This window comes from Euwallacea similis, chromosome 6, assembly GCF_039881205.1.
Source record: "Euwallacea similis isolate ESF13 chromosome 6, ESF131.1, whole genome shotgun sequence".
In the NCBI taxonomy this organism is placed as follows: domain Eukaryota; kingdom Metazoa; phylum Arthropoda; class Insecta; order Coleoptera; family Curculionidae; genus Euwallacea; species Euwallacea similis.
The window spans coordinates 1,481,878-1,505,734 of NC_089614.1; the positions used below are offsets into that span (position 1 = coordinate 1,481,878).

At 34.6% G+C, this 23,857-nt stretch overlaps 3 protein-coding genes across 7 annotated transcripts; 2 read left to right on the top strand and 1 right to left on the bottom strand.

Moving 5' to 3' along the window:
• Nucleotides 1-215: 215 nt before the first annotated feature.
• On the top strand, nucleotides 216-5,335 carry LOC136409599 (uncharacterized). Of its 2 annotated transcripts, XM_066391210.1 has the most exons (11): nucleotides 216-572; nucleotides 1,199-1,427; nucleotides 1,496-1,675; nucleotides 2,042-2,225; nucleotides 2,277-2,413; nucleotides 3,185-3,353; nucleotides 3,413-3,527; nucleotides 3,591-3,620; nucleotides 3,672-3,780; nucleotides 4,066-4,184; nucleotides 4,238-5,335. In XM_066391210.1, exons 1-11 carry the CDS (start codon nucleotides 433-435, stop codon nucleotides 4,608-4,610), a joined length of 1,785 nt encoding a protein of 594 aa, XP_066247307.1. In that variant the 5' UTR covers nucleotides 216-432; the 3' UTR covers nucleotides 4,611-5,335. The 2 variants fall into 2 exon arrangements, with proteins under 2 accessions (XP_066247307.1, XP_066247308.1); XM_066391211.1 differs by lacking the exon at nucleotides 3,591-3,620.
• Nucleotides 5,336-11,282: 5,947 nt separating this feature from the next.
• Nucleotides 11,283-15,398, top strand: LOC136409694 (uncharacterized). Of its 3 annotated transcripts, XM_066391377.1 has the most exons (11): nucleotides 11,286-11,539; nucleotides 11,595-11,823; nucleotides 11,878-12,057; nucleotides 12,150-12,333; nucleotides 12,584-12,717; nucleotides 12,771-12,936; nucleotides 12,994-13,090; nucleotides 13,151-13,195; nucleotides 14,003-14,111; nucleotides 14,757-14,875; nucleotides 15,009-15,398. In XM_066391377.1, the coding sequence occupies exons 1-11, from the start codon at nucleotides 11,415-11,417 to the stop codon at nucleotides 15,370-15,372; spliced, it is 1,752 nt and encodes a 583-aa protein (XP_066247474.1). In that variant the 5' UTR covers nucleotides 11,286-11,414; the 3' UTR covers nucleotides 15,373-15,398. The 3 variants fall into 3 exon arrangements, with proteins under 3 accessions (XP_066247472.1, XP_066247474.1, XP_066247473.1); XM_066391375.1 differs by having other exon boundaries at nucleotides 11,283-11,539; nucleotides 12,771-13,090; XM_066391376.1 differs by having other exon boundaries at nucleotides 11,312-11,523; nucleotides 12,771-13,090.
• Nucleotides 15,399-15,439: 41 nt separating this feature from the next.
• On the bottom strand, nucleotides 15,440-22,444 carry LOC136409693 (PHD finger protein 14). Of its 2 annotated transcripts, none has more exons than XM_066391373.1 (16): nucleotides 22,067-22,444; nucleotides 20,379-20,546; nucleotides 20,177-20,322; nucleotides 19,972-20,120; nucleotides 19,759-19,916; nucleotides 19,534-19,705; nucleotides 19,203-19,477; nucleotides 18,533-18,837; nucleotides 18,233-18,477; nucleotides 17,506-17,939; nucleotides 17,184-17,373; nucleotides 17,019-17,124; nucleotides 16,826-16,968; nucleotides 16,570-16,764; nucleotides 16,240-16,348; nucleotides 15,440-15,990 (listed from the first exon to the last, which is right to left on the bottom strand). In XM_066391373.1, exons 1-16 carry the CDS (start codon nucleotides 22,125-22,127, stop codon nucleotides 15,979-15,981), a joined length of 2,868 nt encoding a protein of 955 aa, XP_066247470.1. In that variant the 5' UTR covers nucleotides 22,128-22,444; the 3' UTR covers nucleotides 15,440-15,978. The 2 variants fall into 2 exon arrangements, with proteins under 2 accessions (XP_066247470.1, XP_066247471.1); XM_066391374.1 differs by lacking the exon at nucleotides 22,067-22,444 and adding an exon at nucleotides 21,666-21,792.
• Between the last annotated feature and the right edge of the window lie 1,413 nt (nucleotides 22,445-23,857).

Below are 23,857 nucleotides of genomic sequence, written 5' to 3' on the forward strand. Positions count from 1 at the left end.
GGTAAACTACAAACATAATCATTTAACTGACATAATTTTACTATTATCTCCATTTTAAAAATTGTTTATACAGATTATTTTAGCTGTCTTGCAGAATTCTGACTAATTTAGTAAATCAACATACAATATTCGTGTTTAATTAATTCCAACTCCTATTCATTACATACCTCTTTCGTTTCCCATGCGCAGGACTCAATTCACCATTGAAACTGACATTTTACTGACTGTGCAACTCAAACAAAACAAAGAACAGCTGTTCCCATTTCCTTTAGCAGTTTTGGTACTGCGCCAATTCAAAAATTTTCTATAAATAATAATTTCTCTTTTAGCGAAAAATTTACCAGATTTGGTCAATTATTTCCTGTATAAATTGGTTTTCACTGGCTGATAGCGAAATGCCTTGAGCTGACAAGACAAACAAGACTGAGAGCCATGGCCTCAATCTTGGGGATCTGGGTTCCTCATGTGATATGGGAAAACATTTTTAGTTACTTGACCACCACTGATTTGATTAATTTCTGCAAGACATCAGACGAATATGATATCTTTTTAAGAGACAGAAATATTGTCAAGTAAGTATCATTGGTAAAAAGCAAGAGATTAAAACTTTTTATTAAGGACTGCTCTGTTTGAACTTTGTGCAAGTTTAAGAATGAGTAGCTACAGCAGTAACATGAATATTATTTTATTATGAACCCTTGTAAGGTCACAGGACAATCCCTTTATGTCCCTGACATTAAATCGAAGACAGAGAATTATTGTTTTTTATTTAAAGTCCTATCTTTTACAATGACAATATGACAGAAATGAAGATTCTTGCCTTAGTTACTGGTGCACAGAACTAAGAGAAGTAAGGTACTTACTTAGCATCTCCACTAATGTCTGTGTACATAATCCAATTACCTTTAAAAAGTATACCTTCCTAACTGTAATTTATTTTCAAGAAATAAGCAAAAATAGAGTTATAATTATTGGTAATTGATTGAGTAGGTAGTTTATTTTATATATCGTTCAGTTATTGACTTACTACCCGAACATGATGTAAAATATCATAAAACAATAATACTCAATTTATTACTACTAACTTTTTTAATCGTAATTTATAAAATAATTTTTGAGAAACACCTACCTTATTTTTGGTTGTTTGAAGTTTGTCTTAAATCACCAACCACCATCATCACCTACTCCAATGTTTCAGATCATTTGATATAAGCTGCAATTATGATCTCTGTGATACCAATTTATACACTTACATAAAAAATAATGTGGCATATGAATGCATCAAAAGTTTAAATATTAATAAGTTGCATTGGGTATCATTGGGAGATTTGCGGAAACTTGTGAAAGGTTTGACCAATTTAGAAGAATTATATGCATTGAATACTGCCTTAAGTATGCGAGCCCGAGATATTGTTCTGTATGGGAAGGTAAGTATTTAGCCTTGTTAAGCCCCCCTTGTAAAATAATTTCATTGGTTCTTCAAATTTTGGTTTAGCTTAAGACCCTGGCAATATCAATTGAAGGAGATCACTTACTAGAACCAAATACAGCTTTATTTCAAAATAATCTCTATCTTTTAAGAAAGTTATGTTTACATGTAATACGCAAGCATCCCAAGTTTTCTTATGGATTGAGCAAGCTTTTTACTGAGCTATTTGGTCTTAATGTTTTATGGGTAAGTCAGGTATATGGTATTTTTTGTCTAGTTTGAGTTGAATGAGTTAAATAAATAGGTAAGTTATACAGGGCATTACAAATTGGAGGCATACATGTATGCATTGCTATATTTGTAACTAAAAGGGAGTGAGAGAGAAAGAGGAGGGGTTGATTAAGGGTCAAATTATTAACGTGCTTCTAACTTTAACATCATTCTAGTTCCCTTAGAAATAAAGAATTTGACCAATACCTAGGTGTGATTTAACAACTTTTCTATTTAACTATCTCTCCATCACTAATTGTTGTAGTTGCAAAAATAGCATTTCTAAGTAACTGAATTTGTAAACCTTGTATAGGTGCAATGATTTAGATATGTCCTATTTAGATATACGACTCAGACAGCACAGATTCTCTCCCAATATCCTACGACATGATCGTAGAAAAGTTGCAATCTTTGAATCAGTTAGTGATTAAATCTAGGGTTTACATCCCTTTATTGGATTACAGACCCTTTGGTCTCGCCAAGTACTTCAGCAGTACAAGGTTTAAATCTATAATCATGTGTTACGGTACTGCTCTCAAGTTTTATGGGTTTATGTTGTTAACTCTTCGCCTTTTAGAACGCATTCCAAAAGATAAAATTGTGTTATTGAGAGATGTCTCAATTTTTAAGCCTTTTGAGAGTAAATTGGAGCAGGCTTGGAGCTCGTTCCGGCTATCTCGGTGCGAGATGCCCTTCGATCCAAAAGTTCACAGGGTAATGGATTATTTGCTAACAATAAATGGAACGTTTCCAATATCTCTGAAATTATTTACCCGAATTTAAAAATGTACTTGGGCAAGAAATTATGCTAGATAGAATGACGCCATGTTTACCATTTTTTGAAATGGGCAGGAAAGTATTATTTCTTTATTAAACGTCCTATATATTAATTTATTATTTAATTTTTCAAACTTTTCTTAACTTTTTTCGTTTAGAACACTCTTCGCTAAAGGGAAGAGTTCTTAACAGAATTGTAGTAAAAAATATTGAAATTTTCAGTATTCACTTTCTCGTCGGTGGAAAATATTAAGCCATGTTCCGTTGTGTAAAGTGTAAAATTGGTCAGTTGGAGATGGATATAGACATAGCCAATGTAAAAGAATCTTCTGAAGAAGTTCTTCAGAAAAGAAGATCGTGTTCCCACTTATCTCTCAACCAAATTCCTGCCTCCTTGGATAACCACGGTTGACTTCCCAGCCATGTCATTGATTTTAGCAATTTCTAAATGGAATGCATTAGCATTTTTTTCGAAAAATTTAATCTGGATGTGTGAGTGGTCTAATAAGAAAAATTCTGCCTGTTTCAAAATAACATCAGCTTATGAAACTCTTGTCACGCCACTGAGCATTTCTTACTTAAATGGACAAAATTTCATAAAACTTGAATGAAAATGGTGTTCGTGAGATGTTGCTAGTGTTCCATGAATTTAATACACACCGTTAATTAATTGTCCTCGGTATTAAATTTATTATTGCTTTATTTTAGGAAATATATTTGACTCAACAAATAAAGAACGTTAAATTCGAGGAGTTAAATTTTTTCCATTACAGATGTTTTTGTACTAAAGAATTTATTAGAGCATCGTGGGATTTTTTGAAATCGGAAAATAGCGCCGGTCTAAAGAAATTAAGCATTAAATCGTGTATTTTACAAAGTATGTTAATAATACTTAGCATTTTGATACATAAGTGACGGGTATTTTTCTCTTTGTAGGAGAACACTTTCATAAAGACAGATCATTAGCGCATTTGCCTAAGAAATATCCCATTCTAGATATAATAGAAAACTGTCCAAGACTTAATACCTTAGAGTTAATGCAGTGTTCGAGGTAAAATTTATAGTAAAAATTATACATTTTCTTCTTAAGAATATTCTTCCTTTATTTTTGTAGATTTGATACGGAGGTAGAGGGTGATTTAATGTAATATTTTACGTTTGTATGTGTTTGTTTATATACGTACGTCTATTTTAGTTGCAACGTATCAATTATTGATGCATATCCCTTTATAAGTAACTGGAGACATTTGGAGAAATTGACCTTGGAAGTTCCTTCACATTTACAGGGAGATTTTCTAATAGATGTAAGTATTCTTTCATTTTTAAATTTGTATTTGATAACGCTTTTTCTACAAACTTTCCTCCGACTCTTTTATAAATTAAACATCAATTTAACTGTAGGTACTTTCTGATTTAAATAATTTGAACTTGAATGTGCTTAACTCTAGATCCGTTCAATCAATACTTATAAACGGAACCATTTCCGATAAACCCATCTCTATGGGGAAAAAATATTTATCAATATCCAGACATATCAACGAAAATCCTAATATCTTCCCGTCTACCAGTAACGTCACAATTTTTTTCAGCTGACCAAGTACTGCACGAATTTGAAACTTTTACGCATCATCAGTGACCATACCAACGAGTACCTCAATAGAAACACTTACAAGGCATTGGAGTACGCCTCAAACTTGCAGGATTTTTGGTCAGATCTTCAAACTTCCTTTCACCATGAAGTTAAATTTTTCTCATTTCCAGCTTTGAAAACTTATCCGCCAACTTACCAGTCCTCTTTGATAGTCTTTGTAAAATCCGTACTCAAAAGCTTCACAGAGTGTTCATCAATTGTGACTACTCCCACGCGACGTCCCTGAACACGTTAGAAAGTTTCTTAGTTTTAAATCCGCAGCTGATATTGCTATTTTTGGCGGGTAAAGGGCTGAAAAGATCTTATTTGAATGCAGCCCTTCGATTAATGCACAAATATAAAAAAAATTGCGATTATAAGAAGTTTTTTGCCAAACCAGATGCGCGTGATTTTATGAGAAATTATCGTGTTTGCGAAGTCGACGATGAGCTGTTTAATTCTGATAGTGTGGTGTCTTCAGTGGATTTTTATAGTTTTAGATAGCGAGCTGGTGAAAGAGTTTTATAATTAGATTGTATTATTTTCAGTTTTTGTGTGTGGTGCAAAAAATTCCAGATAAAAAATCAAAAACAAAGGTTTCTGGGACAAAAATTGTTTAGTAAAATAAAAGAAGAATAATTTATTTTAAAGGAATTATTTCTAGACCAGTTTGCGAGGTTAGAAACCCAAGAGATTTTCTATATTTCAGTGTTAAAATTTTTTTTTTGAAGATTCAAAATGAAAAGATGAACATAAATGTATATACAGGATGCGTTAAATTTTATGTAACAGCAAATGTACAGATTATTGGGGAAAAGTTGTTATTTGCGTCTCAAGACATGCTAGTTTATATTAATGAAAGACTAACCAAAAATCGCAGAACTAAAACAAACAAACATATTTCTTAAAACACACTCAAAAAGGCAAAAATCTTCTCAGAATCTCGAATTTTTGTTTTTGTTAATTCATTTTTTTTCTAAATTAGTTTTATGTTATCAATTTTCGTTTTCGGGGTTGAGTAGGTTGTAGAATGAAAACTGATTTCATTATGTTATGTGGAAAATATAATTCACTGCCTGATAGTTTTAGTTGTCATTAATACCAGTTATTCATAGGGTATCTACTAAGCAGAGATTACAAAATGAAATGTATTTTATTTATTAATAGTTGTAATTTAACAAATCAAAGTATAAGTTGTTCTTTATAATATATACAGGGTGTTAAATTGAAAACTTCGCATCCCTTTTATTTCGAAACGGGATAGATTTTTTAAAAATCGCCGGAACAAGTCGATTTTGTTATCGGGGGGTGGGGGAACTTTTATGAAGAGTTCACTGCGCTTTGTTCATCCCTTTACCCCACAGAGCCACTTCCTCAAATATCTTAAGTGGTAAAGGGGGTTAAGTGATATGTCATTTTAAAGCGCATTTCATTCTCTACATGTTGGTACCTATTATAAAAATAAAATATTTTTTACTTACCTGTAGTACTGGTCGAAAATAATAGGTATTCAAATCAGTTAAAATTGATTGCAATAATTCGTGTGTAAAAAAAAATGAAATTCATTTTATTTATGGGGAGCAGGAAGATGTGCAAGAAAAACAGCGGGAGTTTTTAATGTTAGAAATCCTAATTCTTATGTAAGGTACAGATACGTTTTGCATTTAACACACAGTTGAGACCTGAAGCACAAAAATATTTAACACTAATTCCGGAAAACAAATGAATTTCACTTTCTGAAAAAAATTTAATATTAATTCGTTCTCATTGATCTGATAAAATTTAACTGTAAACCACAAGAAAGAACCATTGAACAGCAAAAGCGTGAGCCAGAATCACGTCGGCAACATCCACTGTTACTCACAAAGTGACAGTTAAATACCACCCACTTTTACTCACTGACTCATGGCGTACCTCAAGAGCCTTTAGAACATAAGAAAACTCGGGTTTCCTGATTATTAGTGCAGCACACATTACGAATGTGAGTTACGTCGCAGTTCTAACATTCGAGTGAATTATTTACGAAATAATATTGGTACTACCTACCTTTTGTAAAAATACAGCTGATCGGTCTGAGAAACGATACATGTGATGTTTCCAGATTTAATAAAATGGGAGAAAAATCGCCAATTCAAGGTAGCAGTTTCGTTATGCAAACATACTCAAGCGGAATGAAAAATACCTTTCCTATTGCGAAGAGAACTTGTTCGAAAACGATACTAATTTAGAATTTTATACGTCGTATTCATAATTGATACACACATATAACAAAGATAAAGCCACTCCTACGTTCACATTTTTTCTTAGTCTGTTAAAACTTAACACCTTGGAGGGTCGAATGATATGTGATCTAATAAATTTAATTCTCTTATGAAAAATAACCATAAACAACGTATTACGATCCTACAGGGGCAATGTCTTCTTCACCGAATTGTCCGGAATTCGTAATTTTTATTAATAACACGTTTGTGGATAATGTATTTGATGCTTTAAAAAATTCTTGGATAGTGTTAGAATTGCCTTTGGAAGAGCTAAAATTGACAAAATATTTCGGCTCAAACTAGAGATGCAAACAGTCGACATTTAATTTCCTAAATCATATTTAAAAATACACTCACTTTCACATGAAATGCACCACCCAGTAATAATAATAATTAAATCTTGTAATTTTGGCAAAATAATGCTTCATAATAGAGTATCAAATGATCAGACTTTCAGTTAAAAGATACAACATTTAATAATGAAAAAATTAATAATGAGTGACATCGCCTCGTACGGCAATGCAAGCACGTACTCTTCGCGGTATGCTTTGCAATAAATGATCAATATCTTCCTGGAGTATTTCATTCCATGCTACCTCAAGATGATGTTGTAGATCATCCACATTGTTTGGAGGCCTCGGTAAATTTCGAAGACGGCGACTTATTATATCCCAAAGATGTTCGATGGGCGATAGGTCCGGTGACCGTGCAGGCCAAGGCAGTATTTCAAATTGTGCTTCTTCCAGGTATCGTCGAGTAATGTTCGCACTATGTGGTCTTGCATTATCCTGTTGGAAAATGCCATTTGGTAACGTTTGCATAAAAGGTACTAATACTGGCCTCATTGTCAATGTAGCGACGTGCGTTTAGGGTGCCTGGAATGAACACAAGAGAAGATCTTCGTCCAACACATATCGCACCCCAGACCATAACACTAGGTGTTAGAGCTGTGTGGCGCCTTTCAGAAAATTGCAAATTTCTTTCACCTCGGTATCGTCTGACTCTTCTACGACCATCATTGATCCATAAACAAAATCGCGACTCGTCACTGAAGACGATATTGTTCCACTCATGATTCCAATCAATTCGTTCTTGACACCAGGCCAATCTGGAAGCTTGGTGTTGGGCGGTTAGTGGCAGTCGTAGATTTGGGCGGTATGAATGCAGGCCAAAAGACGAAATTCTTCTGTAAACTGTAGCCATTGACACCCGACGATTTAGAGCTCCCATCCAATCTACTGCAACAGACATTGTTGTTTGAAATCGATCACCAATGGTCATCCGCCTAAGAAGTCGATCTTCACATGCGTTGCTGCTACGGGGAGGACGTCCAGCTGGACGATGTCGCTGAACCCTCTCTTCAGACCACGAAGACCATATTCTCGCAATCGTAGTGTGGTTCCGATTCATTCTTCGGGCAATCTCACGAAAAGAAAGTCCACCCTCCTTCATGCCGATAATTCGCCCTCTATCAAAATCCGAAACGTGGGAAAAATTTCGACGCTGTCTCACTGGGGGCATTTTGAGATGTCTTGTTCACAGTTCAACAACAAAATAAACTGATATTTCCACGTAAATATTATTTTATTTATTTACAATTGAATAAAAAATCTAATAGGTCGATGACAAAAAAACCACTAGCATTATTTTGCCAAAATTACAAGACTTAATTATTATTATTACTGGGTGGTGCATTTCATGTGAAAGTGAGTGCAGTAAACCTGCGTTGACCGTGGACACTACCATTAAGGTTATAGAGCTTTGAAAAAGTACTTTTCGGACCTTCACTTTCGACGTCAAAAAATCGCAAAAATTAGGGACCAAAATGATTCCGTATCTCGGAAACTGAAAAAAATATTGCCAAACAATTTTCGTTCCAAGTTCACTTGATGATTAGTTTATCCCTTATTTCAAATATCTTGTTTGTCGTGCCATCACTTGGCCGAATCATCTAAGAATCGATATCTTTTGCAAAGGCATTTTTGCAATAACAAAGATACGATTGCCTCCAGACATTCAAATAACTTTACACTTTTTTTGCGAACGTAGGGTCTGGCTATGGAAACGATACGCGAAACGAAATAATATATAGCGTGTATATGCTTCAGGAAAGACATACACTTAGCCGCAAAATTAATGCATAGTGATAAAAATTGCACAAACTCATTTCAAATGTGATGTAGTGTATTTTAAAAAACAAGCAATAAAAAAAATTACAAAACATGAAAACAAATTAACATTTGAAGGAATATTTATGTACAAGGTGACCCAAACTTAAAATACCAAATTTCGCCAACGTATTGTACATTTAAAAATATCAAAAAAACTCTATGTGTTATATTAGTCGAAAAATGTTTCGTAAAGAAAATACAGGGTATCAATTGTTCTCTCCGATGCACCATTCTCGAGTAAGAAAATAAAAACCGTTCAAACTGCATTTTTTTTATTATTGTCTGATAAACAAGAAAAAATAAATATAAACATAAAAAGTTATTGATTAACTGGAAGTGCCTCGAAATGATTGCCCCCCATTTCATTATATTGGTACTTTGGACGACTGCTCTGGTAGCCACAGCAATACGCATTGGTTGTATAGCTTGACAACCTGCTGGAATGGAAGCAATCAGCTTATCCTTTTTATGTTTTTTTTGTTAATCAGACAATAATAAAAAATACACTTTGAACGGTGTTTATTTTCCTATTCGAGAATGGTGAATCGGAGAGAAAAATTGACCCTGTATTTTCTCTACGAAGCATTTTTTGACCAATGTTACATAGAATTTTTAAAATATTTTTAAATGTACAATATGCTGGTGAAGTTTGGCACTTTAAGTTTGGGTCACCCTGTATACAGATATTGGTTAAAACATATTTTACTTTTAAAATGTGTGCGTTAATTTTGCGGTGAAGTGTATAAACAGTGACAAAAACCACTTAGAGTAGTCACCAACACAGAAAATAAAATTAAGCGAGGTTAAATTAGGTACAATGATCAATCACCCGTCATTTATTGCAAATAAGTCTTCTTGATTTATGATTCATTTGGAATCCTGTCACCAAAAACTGCCATTTCTCAGTCATTGAGAAGGGGGATTTCGATTACTATTTATTTTCAACACAGCATGCACTGCACTGCTCGGTTTCACGTCCGCCTATGGCTTTTTTCTTTTTAGTCGCTCAAATTTTTACTTCGATTCAATTTGAGGTATTTCCAGGTATAGTATTCAGCGATCGCGCGATTTTTACCTAGTTTCAACTCAGGACATCTAAGCAAGATAATATCAAGATTTCTGAAAATAACATTCCATTACAAACAAAAATAAATAAAAGAATTCATATTCTACATAGATGTTTCTTTTAGCGGATCGAGGAAATTTATTAGATTAATAAATATTTGCTTCAGTGATTAATGCTTCTTTTCTTTTGATGATAAATTGATTTATTACAATTTCTTAATCATAAGACATGTGTGAATAAAAATTCTTAAAATATGACTAATTTGATAACACAATAGTCGCAGGTAACAAATGAGGTACCAAAATGTAGAGAATTAAAAGCCCTTTTAAGTGATGCATCACTTAACCCCCTTTAGGACTTAAGATATTTGAGAGGGTGGCTCTGTGGGGTAGAGGATTGAAAGAGGCGCAGTGAATCCTACGTAAAAATTGTTCTCCCTCGATAACAAAATCAATGTGTTCTGGCGATAAAATTTTTTTTATCCCGTTTCGAAATAAGAGAGCAGGGAAGTGTTCAAATGGACACCCTATATAGGAGTTTGATTTTTACTGTTTTTAAATTCAGATTAATTCCACACACTCCCTAATTTTTTATACTACGCAATGTTCATTTAAAAAGATTTGACGATATTTTGAGTTAAAAATTCGGAAATGCCGTTCACACTATCCCTAAACAACCCTAGAGAGAGCAGCAGCGTCCGGACCCACAGCAGCAAATACGGTTCTTATTATACCGTGCGGCTTTAAATTGTCTCCCCCGCTAACTTTTTAACAAATGATTATTTTTAAAAAATTCAAATGCAACATTAAATAGAATAAAAATACTATTCTTTGACGTTTGTTTATTTTTTAAAATATTGTTTATGTCACCGGTAGCGCCAAATAGCCGATTTTTATAAATTGAAACATAGGTCAAGTGACACCTTAAATCAAAGATCTTTCAAAACTACATTCAATGACGTATTACGATTCAAAATCTCTCAAGCAATTTTTGAGAAAAACAATTATAAATTTGATAAAAAATACAATAGAAACTCAGTTAGATAGTACGTAAACAATGAAAAAACTTATTTGTTGATAGGAAATTTGTTTGTTTTCGGTTTAGTTAAGTTTTCATTCAAAGAAAACTTCTTAAAAAAAATTATTTATTTTCAAATTATAAACTAAAGTTACAAGATTTTTGTACTCGATATACTAGCAACTAGACTAACTGATGATTATTACAACAATAATAATCCTATGCTAAATACCTGACTTTATATAATAAAAAGATGCTGAAAGTGCTGAATTCTGGAGCGTGTTATGGTTTTTGTTTATGCACGTGGTACATGTGTTATGGGTTCCTATGGGAAATGATCATATAATCGTTTTATAGTCACAGTCTTTGATTATTTTTGTTTATTTATATGTTCTTTTTTTTTGGTTCACGCAGTCGAAAGCTTTTGTCACGTCCTGGCCATTCATTGTCAGGAGTCTCTTAAGAAAAAAAAATGTCTATAACTACCCTTTTTATAATCGCCTTTTTGCTACTTTAAGAGGCTTCTTCGAACTTTATTTCCTGACATATTTTTCTGGCAAGTACCATGTTTTACTTAGAACTACTGGGGCTGAATTTAAATAATGGACGAACCAGATCTGTGCATCGAAACACACACTTTTATCTCTGGATTCGCGTAGGCGAGAACGATCCTGAAACGTAAAGGCTATTCAAAAATAATCCGCCCGAAAATAGCAGCAGGAATGTCAGTAAGTGCAGTTCGGCGTACTATCGAACAAGTTTCGATCTCTTTAGATTAGTCCGATTCGGAAACATGGACATCCTCCCTTGTGAGATATGGGAGGAGGTGGTCAAGAATTTGACCGCACTCGACTTGATCAATTTCTGCAAAAGCTCCGACGAATTCCTGTTTTTGCTCAGGGGTAAGAATGTTGTGATGTAAGTGCGAGTTGTTCTTTGTGTGACGAATGAAAAAATGCCTGTGCATCTTCAGAAATTTTGATCTCGGAGGGTGTTTTGCTGCCCACAAAGAGCAATTGTATAAGCAAATTAGTCAAGAAGTCGGATATGAGTACATAAAACGGCTAAACATTAACAAGCTCTACTGGCTGACCTTAGAAGAAATTAGGGATATAGTGAGATTATTGCCTCAGCTAGAAGAATTACGTGCTTTGGATACGATATTAGGAATGAGAAATGAGGATGTGAGTTTGTACAGTAAAGTGAGTATCACTTAGGCCCCCAAAAGCGGTAATTTTTTAAGTAAAATGTTGTAGCTTAAAAAACTAGCAATTTCCGTGGAAGCTGACCAATTCACATCTCCAAGGGAACGCTATAGGGACAATCTATCAAATTTGAAGTCTTTGTGCATCAAATTTGTCACCAAGTACCGGGCAGACTTCCGACGGATCTATTATATGTTCTTCAACGAACTGCGTAAATTGGACGAGCTTTGGGTAACTTCCTTTTATATTGCGATTTTATTAACATTAAGTACTCATTAAAGAAGTATATAAATATACAACTTCGATAAACACATTATTTTTAGATATATGATGCCGACGACGTCGAAGTTCAATCCTTACGCTACGATTATATAGTTTGCAATCTAAGGAACCTTCGGATGTTGGTTATCAAGTCTAAGACAAATCTAACGCTGTTGGATTACCAGCCCTTTGGATTATTGAAGATATATGAAAGACATCGTAGTAACATTACTACAATTTGTTACAGTAAGTCTGAAGAGGGCCTATTTCCACCAAACTCGGTCAAAGACGGCAAAAACGTTTTCAGTAATAACCTTAATGCAAAAATTACAACTATTTTTCTAACAAACCCGTGTCGCTGGGTTAGCCAACATGATCTTCTCCTTTCTGCTTCAAAACGCTCTAGTCCTATTGTGAATTACATGCTAACTTTTCCTACACCCTGTATACTTATTGACTATTCTTTCTGAATGTTTAACTAAAACACCTCTTTCAGTGAAGCTGGAAATGCTGCAGCTGAATAACAGAAAGAGATCGCTGTCCGAGGTATTCGAGAGCAGGACGGAGAAGTCTTGGAACGTGGTCCATTCATTTCTAACTGAAATGCCCTGCACCTTGAAAACGTCTTTAGTAAGTTGATTTACCTCTAGTCAAACACACCTCAAATAACCGCTTATTTTCAGCACATCTATAAATCCAAATCAATAAAGAACTTAGATTTTAACGAGCTCTCCTTTTATCACACTAGAGTATGTAACTCTACATTCATTAACGCGGTAATAGACATTTTACTATCTAAACGCTCTAGAAGCTTAAAGAAACTTTGCTTAACTTTCTGTGTCCTCCAGGGTAACATTGAAATCCGTCTTATTAACAGCTTAATATACAGAAAGTTTAATATTTTAGAGGGGAATGTAGATCAAACTGAGAAGCAGAACGTGTTTCGACACGTCATTAACAATTGCCGTCATTTGACAGATTTGGAAATCGTGTCGTGCTTAAAGTAGGTATGATTGTCGTTTGCTATTATGTTGTTCGGGTAATATTTACGATTCATTTTCAGTTATGACAAGATGGAGGTGGAAGAAATCCCCTTCAGAGTGCCGTGGTAAGTACAATAGAACATATAGGCCATCCAGTACAAAAACTGATGCACGTCATAAATTGTATAAATTCGTTGCCAACTCTTACATTCAAAATACAAAAAGTTTTCAATGAGGGATTCGACTCTAGGAAAATAATAATTATGTGAATGAACTGTAACTAGTACTTGGACCTAAGAGTAACCTATCCGCTAACGTTTAGTAAAATATTTAAATTTAACATAAACGTAAATAATGGAACTGTTAACAACAATGTTGGCAACAGGGCGCGGTCAACAAATTTGTCGCAGATCTGTTCGTTTTGACATTACGACTTTCCCATTCTGCCATTTTATTGCGTGTGACGCATGTGCTTACTTAAAATCCATTTTTTCGCCGTATTTTCATTAAAGTTCGCGTTTTATTGGAGATTTATTTACCAGAAACTGTTTTTTAAGAGCGCAGGCTTGTGTGAATATACTGCATGTTTATTATTAGTGTTTTTCGATGTCAAAGCAGTTAAATAACTGGTGTAGGAAGCTCGTTGCTTCCTCAATAGAGCATTTTGTACGGGAAAGGAGCAACAACGGCCTTTTGTTGCCACTGAATGACGTTAGAATAATACGTTTATTATTTTTTATTAAATTTCAAACTGAATATTTATTTTGTTATTTGTAATGAGTAGCTGCAGCATAAAAAATACTGAATTAGCCATACAACCGATAATATCGCCGAATTTCAGCGCTATGATGTACATCGATTTTTGGATTGACGACCTATAATTACAATAATTATATTAAATAAAAATCTAAACGATTATTTCTTGGACATAGTTACAGCTCCGCAATAATTGGAGCATATGACTTCATCAGTAATCTCAAACATCTGAAAAGACTGACATTAGAAGTTCCATCATATGTAAATGGAACTTTTATTAAGGAGGTATGTATATCCCATTTATCCTTTGTCGATTTTTAATAACTTGAATTGCTCTTCTCAAGCTCTGTTTCCCTGTCACGTACCACTACTAGTCAGTTTTCAGTTATGTTGTCTAACTGACAGTACAGAAGTATCAATGTCGAAGTATTTTCTTTGGATTAGCACAAGGTGTTCATTTTTCGTTGCAAATGTAGTGTTATGAGGACAGCATTTTTGATCATTGAACGCTTTGGTTAATAGATTGAATGAAACCGGGAATTTTGATATTAAATTTGCATAGGACTCTCCATTTCTTTCGTAGAAGGGAAGTGATTCAGCTCCATGGAAAGTATATAAAATATTCACTCACAAAACGCGATGGTTCAAAGATAAAGGTAGTTTTCCGGGTGGCAGACGAAAGCACTGGAATATTTCAAATACCATTGAAGTTAAAGAAAAACGGTTTACGCTATATTGCACTCACGTTTTATGAAACGATTGTTCTCAGAACAGAAAAGTCACACACATGTTATCTTCATCATAACATAGCGTTGTTGAAAATCCTGCAGTCTGGGATACCTGCTGTAAAATATACCATATTTACAACGAATGTAACGAAACTCTATTGAACGAAACCTACTCTATACTCTTGTAATAATTACGTTTCAGGTTCTTCTCAAATGCCACGACTTGCAAGCCCTATCGTTAATAAGTCTGGACGCCAATGAAGATTTGAGCTCAATTTTATACTCTCACTTGAATTATGCAAAAAATCTCAAGGAGTTCAGGTAAGCCCCAACCTTTGTATATTATTCCACTTTTGCTGCGGCATATTAGCTGTTTAGTAAAAATTGTTGGTAACATATCACAAAATATCGATTTTTTTAAAATCCAATACTTACCCGAATTTCTCCTTTACAGATTCGAAAGCATTCACATCGACCTAGACCGCTTATTCTCGGCCTTCAATAGAGTTCTCTCGTCGAAGCTGCAAAGAGTGGTGATCAAATGCGACTACGAACATTCATCGCAATTGTGGCCGCTTGAAAAATTGCTGAGACGTAATAACGAACTGATTCTACTGGTGATTTTGGTGGCTAAATACAACAGACATCAAATTGCGCGATTGCAAGATCTTTTAAACGAACGGATTGATCGCCCGGCAAAGATTTACGTGGCCAAAACCACTATGACTCCAGGAGATGATTTGGTCATTCCAGAGGCACACAAGGATATCGTGTATTTTGATAGCAACATATCAGTGCTCCATTTTTCAAATTTTTAGTAATTAAAATAAAGCATATTTTCTTTTTACTATTTTTTCTGTACAATGCAACCAAACCCTCAAAACGTTTCGAAATTACTCTGTGTTTCCGCACACAATAACGCACATTTCCCATAACATAATTAATAAAAATGATGTATATAAAAGTTATAGATTTCCTCATACATTTTATCATAAGCTATTAAAAAAAACAGATCAATAACATGAACTTGAAACATCGGAGTGAACAATCAGGCACTTGACACTGAAATTTTTTATCGACACCGGAATGGTTATGGCTATTTTACCGAACTGCTACCAGTTTGGTGAATAATGAAATTGGTGACTTTACAATTACTAGATACTAAGAATTTAAAATTATTTTTAAGTTTTTATTATTATTGTTCAACCTCAATGGGAAAAAATAAATGTATGTTTCATAAGGTCATCAGCGCACTCATCCATTCCCAAGAAAAACTTTATCGCACGTTGGTATGAAAAACGATTTACAATTTTTTTCACGTTGTCGTATATTATGAATATAAGACTAAACACTTCACCTGACAATCCAAACTCACAAATTGATTATGAACGTATTAAAACATCAATATTAGTGCCACTTCATGATCATTCGGATGCCTGAAAAAGGAAAAAAAAACGGGGTTTACTATCGTTCGCTGAAGAGCCATTCGAATCTCCCAAATTTGGGTGCACAAAATAAGTGTTTAAGGTCCAGTTGCATTTCTAATAATTTACACACAGATGGAACTTAAAAATTAAGGTACGTAACTGGACTCAAATCTACCAAGATCTACCTGCAACCCTAAATTCGATGGAGTTGTGTGGCTTTGTCAAAGGATTTTAAGGAAACAGAAATCTGACACTTACTGTTGGATCACAATCAGCACAATGCCACGAATAACCTCGCTTTTTTGGGGACGACTTTAATGGTGGCTCTAAACAGGAAAAGTGATACAGCTTTAAGCATTCATCGCATCTGTAACAAGTCAAAAATAGTATATTAAGATATAAGCTGCATAAGGTAGATTATTTACCAATTGCTTTTCAATTTAAATCGTAATATCTATGATATAACATGGAAACATTTTCCTTCTTTAAATTCGCTAGTATATACCTAACTCCACGTACAACACTATATAATTGGTGTTATGCCTGGGTTAAATTGTATAAATTCGATACCGGTTCATAGTTACTTACCTAACCGCAGTAGTACTAAGGGCATTTTGTTGACAGACATGACATTGACTACTCAATATCGGAGCAGGTTTGGAACCGGGAGATGTGCGCTCTGTCATGCTACCTCGGACGGACCGCGATACCACTGGAATTTCTAGGGGGTCTTTAACGGGTAAAGCCAACGGATCTTTCGAAGTGCTCTCGGAGAAAGAGTTCCTAAATAAATTATCATGCTTCGCTGAGAAAACCTAAAAGCGAGATCGGCCTAAAAATCTACCTTGGGCTATGCTTTTTCCTAGAACTTGAAATCTTCAAGCTTATAGGGGGAGGAGCATTATCATCCGCTTCGTTGGGGACATAAAAACATTGAGGATTTGACTCTGATGCAACTTCACCAGCTGGTAGGGGTATTGACTTAATCTATCATACATATCAGTAACCAACTATAGTTAACTCCTAGAACGTTTTACCTTTATGGTGATCCTGGGATGCGGAAGACTTTCTTCCATGTCAAGACTTTTCTTCTTGCGTTTTCGCTTATGCTCTTTGCTAGACGTTCCGGGTTCCGGACTGTATCTGCAAAAATCACAACCCTTTTGTCATCTCTAAGACGGTTAAGACAATGTACAATTTACCTATTTCTATGCTTTTCTCTTCGGCGTTTTTTGGATGATTTGTGGCCATCGTGGGATTCGCCGTGTCCGTTATCCATGATAACCTCTATGTCGTCATTGCTTCCTAATTCCGCTAGCAGATCAACGGTTTCCTGACTCGACTCTTTTTTACTTATGCCTTCGGACGCGTTAGCTGAAGAGTGTTTTCGCTCTAAAGTCATTAAAAAACATCGGAACTCGTAAACTTTAGGGAGCAATATTACGTAATTTGGATTTCATTTTTGAAATTTGATAAATTCCGGCTAGTTCCGAAAATAATCCTTTAGAAGACGGGAAATCTTACCTTTCCATACTTTTTCACTATCTTCCATCGATTTATCCCTGTCGCTAACTGACGAATACCTTCTCCCCTTCTTGGTCTTCTCCGCTGAATTATCCAACATCGATTCCACAAGCTTAATTTTCAATTTCGGCGTGTTCGGAGATTCGTCAAGAGTCTCTATTTCGGACCTATCACGGCTATACACGCTTCTGCTCCTTCTCGGAGTCTTCATCTCCTCCACTTCAGAATCGGATGTTTTGTCGCACTCCGAACACTGCCATCCATAGAGTTTAGATTTCTTAGGTAGTCGGGACAATGGAGGGTTCAAGCAATTCGTATGGTAGTATAAATGGCACGTGTCGCACTTGGCAAGGAGATGCTGGTCGCGTCTTTGCCGACAAATACCGCATTCGTTCAGCTGCAAGGGCTCTTCTCTGTTCGATTTCGGGTGACTACTAAATTAAATTTAGGAAAACGGGAATTAGTGGTTACTTCCTTGTACGAAAATAAACAGACACATAATACATAACTGCTGCATAAAAGAAAATATTTTTTATTGTTTTTTCAAGCTAGATATTTCAAAAATGATAAGAGATGGTAAAAGCCGTTTTCAGCATCCGTTGGAATGATTCATCAAGAATTTTTCTTCGATGAGAAGGTAAATATGAAATAGTTATTAAAGAAGAAATTCTTAATAAACCCGTTATTTTCAAATGTATCATTGTCCAGCGGTTTAGTCTCGTCTTACCTTAAAACGCGGTCTCCACGAGCATTCGAAATATTCTTCAAAGGAAACCCAATACCCATCTTCAAAGCGGCTGCAGTAGGAACTGCCATAGCTCGTACCGGAAGTACTACCGAAGGTTTCCCAATGTCGTCAATATTCGGCATATTTTTCGTGGGACAGGCGCTTAGAATTGCTGAATGATACTTTTGAATGCTGGATTTCAAGTCCGCAGTTTTCCCACTAACTTCTTCACTTCTTTTAAGAACCTTAATGCACCCCGAATCAGTATTTATCACTAATATTTAAAAAAATCTTACATACTTTATCATAAGAAGCTCTTAAAGTTTGTTGATCCTCGAGCAGGACGTTGTTTTCGGACATCAACGTCTCTAACGAGGACTTCATGTCTTTAAGCCGCTCGTTTCTGTCCAAATAATACGCAATAAACTCAACTGTAAAAGCGGGAGGAATGTGCCATTTTTTCCTGATATCCGCTAAGGCGGTTAATTGAGAGTCATGTGTTTCTAAAGCAGCAGTTTTGATGCCCATCATCTCAGCTTTTCGAAGTAATTTACGGCAGGCCGAGGCGCTAGTTGTGATTAGTCTAGGCATTTTCTGTGTTGGAACTGCAAAGGAAGACAAGTTGGATTAACATACTGGGTTAATTGTATAAAAGCATTGTAACTGAGGTTCACAAATATCGTAGAAGGTGTCTCAAATTAACGTAATAAAAATTCGACATAAAAAAAAGAGTATTTAAATTAACTTGCTTTATAACGACTTGGAGATCATATTGTGGTTCATTCAGGTCAAAAAAAATTACATCCTGCATTTTATGCTAAAGGAAATCAAAAGACTGCAATGGTGACTAGTTTATATACTTATTATTTTTTGTGTTGAACTTGGATTGCAATTTTGCACACCCTGTACCCATTATTAAAAATATTGAAAAAAGTTACAAATAATACCAGACGTTGAGATGTCAACTTACCCCAAGGAGCCGCCTTCCTTCTCTTATATTCCAAGTAGTGTAACTTTTGCTTCTCAAGTTTTCTAATTATCCTAAGCTGCTCAGGAGTTTCCATATGCCCCTCCTTATCAAACTGTATTTTCCGGTGATGCATGCGCAGCTGCCACGCCAAGTAATTTCGTTTCCGTTTTTTGACTAGAGTTTTATCGGAATGTAGTTTACAATGTGCGTAAAAAGGATCGGCTTGGTCGACTTCTTCTGTGTGAGCTTCAGATAGGAACCCCTCACGCTGAGCACTGTAGCAACCAATATTTTATAATGTCAAAAACAGAGCACTGCATCTCAAACATACCAAGTAACATGGAAATATGTTCTGCACATGCCAGCGTCACATCCGATACACACACCAGTCCTGGCTAGTCGATCGTCAGAACATAAACAACAAGTTTTCGCGCCCCATTTGCTATAAGGCATTTCAAATAGCGTTACACTGGTTAATTTATCCACTTCTCCAAAAGCCACGCCTAAAATCAGCTCAAGTTCACCAATGACTCAATGCAAATTTAGCTAAACATACCTGGAACATATAAAGCGCAAATAAGATGAACCCATTTTCCTACATCAGTTTCCTTAAAAATCCCTCCAGAATTGGGACAGAGCTCGCAAATCGGATCTTTGACACCTGCCCTGCAAGTCTCACAAAACCAAGGTGCGGTAGGAGCTAATGAATTGGTGCTGTATAATGAATAAAGTTTCAAAAACTTTAGTAATAAAGTGTTAATAACTTAACCTGGCTAAGCTGTTGGAATCAGACACTCCATAACAAGCTTCATGGACAGTGACACCGCAATTGTCACATTCCACAATTTCGTTTACTCCATCGCTGTGATCTCCCAAACATCCACAACAAATAAATAAATTAGCGTCATTTTCGTTGAACTAAAATACATTCAAAACATTAAAGTCCTATCAGAGATATGTGCAAATCAACATACGTTAAGTTTGGACTGTGAATTGGCCTTTTCAATGATATTTGTAACTGAAGAGAAACCATTGGCATTTGGAGAATTAAGATTTCTCAACTCATCCAGTTTCTCTAATTCCGAATCGTCCGATTCGATATCGCTACTACTGCCTGAGTCTAGTGGCAGTAAAGTGGTATTATTAAGCAAATTTTAAGCATCTAAATCTTATTACCATTATTTCCTCCACCACTGTCCATAGAATCACCATCGTCATCGTCGTCACTGACTTCGGCATGATCCTCAATTCGGAAATCAGAATCATCGCTGCTCTCTTCATCAAAATCTATCACGCAAGCCTGTTCCACAGGTTTTACTCGTCTTTTATTTGGATCTCTCTCTACTACAAGAAAATGCATCATTGGAAAATTCTCTAGTTGTTAATACACAAATTTTCATTTTGTAATGCACACTTAGCAAAATTGAGACAGGTTTAAAATAACTATTGGCTTTAGGATTGTCTAAAGTGTTTATATCTGTTGTCATCATTTATAAACTACCTTTATATCATACTGATGATGGTCTGTATAATATAAGTATGACAATCTATAATAGAGTCATCATAGTCACATTTATCCTCTATCTCTCCAAATAGAGGAGTAACTGAGGAAACACATTTTAGAGACTCTCGTAAACAATGCATAACTATAATTTTGATATGAAACAGTGAAAATTACAGGGATACATTATTACAAATCTACATCAAATGTTACAGAATCTTATAATAAGCAATTGTATTATATTTTGCATGGTAAGATCTTTATAATAAATTTTTCTTTCCCTTAAAAAGACTACAAATTATTAATTAGAACTTTGTCCATATCAATTCTTTATTTATTAGATGAGATAACTTATATAAGACATTCAAATATAGATAAAGCAGATATAAAGCAAAAATAACAACAGCTCTGATTAATATATATCTGAAGGGTAGACTCCCATTCAGCAAAAATTCCAACTCTTTACTCTGCTGAATGTGAACATTAAGTATATGTTTAATGGCCTAATCTTTGGTGGGTAGTCACCAAATTTTATTGCAAACATTAATAGTGAATTCTAAATAAACCTGATGTTTTCTACAAGAACCTAACTTCTTGATACCTTGGTCATCACATTTATGGGTTTGAAAATAGCCATAGATTTCTACATTCAACTTTAAAGCAATGTTAGGGTATAATTAGATAGAAAAGAGGGAACAATTCTGGATATAACTCCTATTGTAATGACCTAAGAGATTTAACAAAAGTATTTCTGTGATAAGCATGAATGAGAAGAGGTTTTTATTCGTAATGTGTAAGTTAAGTTTTCAATTGCCGGCATTTCCATAGAGTAGAAAGTGTGGAAATGTATACATGTTTTCATTCCCTTCCAAGCCTGGAATCCAGTCAACTAGAGCTGCTCTCATTACATATTTAAGCAACACATTCTGTGCGTATTTTATTGAAAGATATATATTGCTTACCACTGCTCATATTTACGGCCGCTTCCTAACTGAACATACAGTAATCATTTAAACTGAATATTAAATTAATTAATTAAAAAATGCTAATCCAGAAGAAACGCACAAAGCTCAAGAAGTGACATTTATTTGACACTTTCATCTTCATCTCCAGTTTGTTTCTGTTCCTACTCTGTCACTATCCAGTTCATGTTCTCTCCTTGTTTTAGAAAGGCATTCAGATAAGGAGAGAGTGGAGACTAGAAATCAATTCCAATAACATAACCTCAAAAAATGTTAGCGTTGGACAACGATGCGGTGAACAGCACCGGCTTTTGCCTGTTTGCTTTTGTTTCCTATATTACTAAACTAATTTACAGCAGTTTGCTGGTCAAATCCGGCTATTAAGTAAAGTTTCTACTTACTGGCTGTTTTAACTATAAAATCCACGTCTTCAGCTTGCTCCAGTAAAGAAGCAAACTTCATAATTCACTGATAAACAACTATTATTCTCATTTATATTATAAGTTCACGAGTTGATTTAAATTTGTTAAAACTGTTGTTTAATTAGTTGTCAGAAATGATTGTTTGTTACGCGAGTATCTATGAGCCTTAAGGGTTAAAATTTTAAAATAAACGCCGAGGCGGCAACGGTGAGATCTGACTTGCAAAAATGCCCAAATTTTACCTAAACGAGAAGTCGAACTCCGTACGCATTGTTTCGATGAAGATTTAAGTGGGGAATAGAATACAAAGCACAGGCACAATACCGGAATGGGCTACCTACCAGCTGTTCAATTGAGTAGTAGTAGGTAGGAAGAAGTAGTTGGTAAGTTATACAAGGTGATTCACGTAACTGTTTCGTTAGAAACTTTTGTACTTGTAACTAATATAAATTTTTCATATTTGGGGGTTAAACTAATATAGATACACTTTACTTTTTTAAAATATTTTGAAGGTCATATCACTTCCGATTATACCGAAAGTCGAGATCAACTTTCTTACTTCAAATGGAACACCTAGTATATTTTTGCATTTTTGGAATCTAGGGATTAAGCTGATTAAATTCTTATTAGGTACTCCTATACCTAAACTTAACCGTTTTAAAGATATTCTGGTTTAAAAGAAAAATCTTTTTAAAACACCATCTCTATAAAATTTAAAATTCTCGGCTATTATTGAAGCTGGCTTTGCGAAAATTTGCTGACATGTTAACTAGATGTGGTAGATTAGGTTAATGTTAAAAGTTTTTATAAATATCATACAGGGTGTCCAAAAACCACGTCATATTTAAAGAAATTGATAGCAAAAAAGTCGCTTATTTCAAATGGAACACCCCCTATATTTTTAAATGTCTAGAATCTAAATTTTATTCTTAATCGATTACTATTAAGCATCCCTATACCTAAAATTAACGCTTTTGCGCTAATTTGCAATTTTTTAATATTGTACAATAATAATTCTAAGTATCTTAGTTGGCTTTGAAAAGAACATGGCTGCTTCCTGTAAAATGCGTTAATGTAATTGTCAATTTAATAAGTTCGCTCAGCAGTTTAGAATCATGAACTTTAATAATGCTTATTCAAATAGTGATATTTTAAATTTGTTCTTTATTCATGGAGAGTGTAACAAAGTTTTGGAGACAACTTACCGTACATTCAACAAAAGATATTCCCATCTTCCGAAAATCACAAAGAATAAATTTAGGATATTGGAATCAAATTTTTTAAGACATGGAAAAGTCCGTTATTAAATGAGTTGATTGAATAGAAGTAAAATTTACGTTATAGTGAACGGTGTCTATAAGTACCGATTTTTGAACTTTTATATCAACTATAAGCTTAAGGTATATGGTAGGTATGTTTCTTCTACGACTGTTTGAGGCTAAAAATGATATCGAAATATCTTCGATTTCCATATAATTTCATATTTTTTCTTCGGGTTGCATGCGCAACGATAAAGAAATAACTTTATTTCTCACGGTTTCGTACCGGTACTCACAGCAACGTGGCAAAACAAACGAACGTCAATAGTACGGCGACCATTTTGATGGCAGCTACTATCGAGTAGTATCGAGTTTTTAAGTTTTAGGGCTGTTATGGCTTTTTATATTTCATAAATTGTTATAATCCTCAGAAAAAGTATTGTATAGAACTAATACCTAAGTTTCGGTTCTTGTAGTTTTAGTTTTTTGATTTCTATGCGGAATAGTACAT

Excerpts from the sequence above, each read along its gene's own strand:
- LOC136409599 (XM_066391210.1), top strand. The coding sequence starts at position 433 with ATGGCCTCAATCTTGGGGATCTGGGTTCCTCATGTGATATGGGAAAAC. Across the intron at positions 1,428-1,495 it reads ATATTGTTCTGTATGGGAAG|CTTAAGACCCTGGCAATATC; the intron begins GTAAGTATTTAG and ends ATTTTGGTTTAG. Across the intron at positions 3,621-3,671 it reads GAGGTAGAGGGTGATTTAAT|TTGCAACGTATCAATTATTG; the intron begins GTAATATTTTAC and ends CGTCTATTTTAG.
- LOC136409693 (XM_066391373.1), bottom strand. The coding sequence starts at position 22,127 with ATGAAGTTTGCTTCTTTACTGGAGCAAGCTGAAGACGTGGATTTTATA. Across the intron at positions 19,917-19,971 it reads GATTCCAACAGCTTAGCCAG|CACCAATTCATTAGCTCCTA; the intron begins GTTAAGTTATTA and ends TTCATTATACAG. Across the intron at positions 18,478-18,532 it reads TAAGAGCTTCTTATGATAAA|GTTCTTAAAAGAAGTGAAGA; the intron begins GTATGTAAGATT and ends GGGTGCATTAAG.
- LOC136409694 (XM_066391375.1), top strand. The coding sequence starts at position 11,415 with ATGGACATCCTCCCTTGTGAGATATGGGAGGAGGTGGTCAAGAATTTG. Across the intron at positions 12,058-12,149 it reads GTAAATTGGACGAGCTTTGG|ATATATGATGCCGACGACGT; the intron begins GTAACTTCCTTT and ends CATTATTTTTAG. Across the intron at positions 13,091-13,150 it reads GAAATCGTGTCGTGCTTAAA|TTATGACAAGATGGAGGTGG; the intron begins GTAGGTATGATT and ends ATTCATTTTCAG.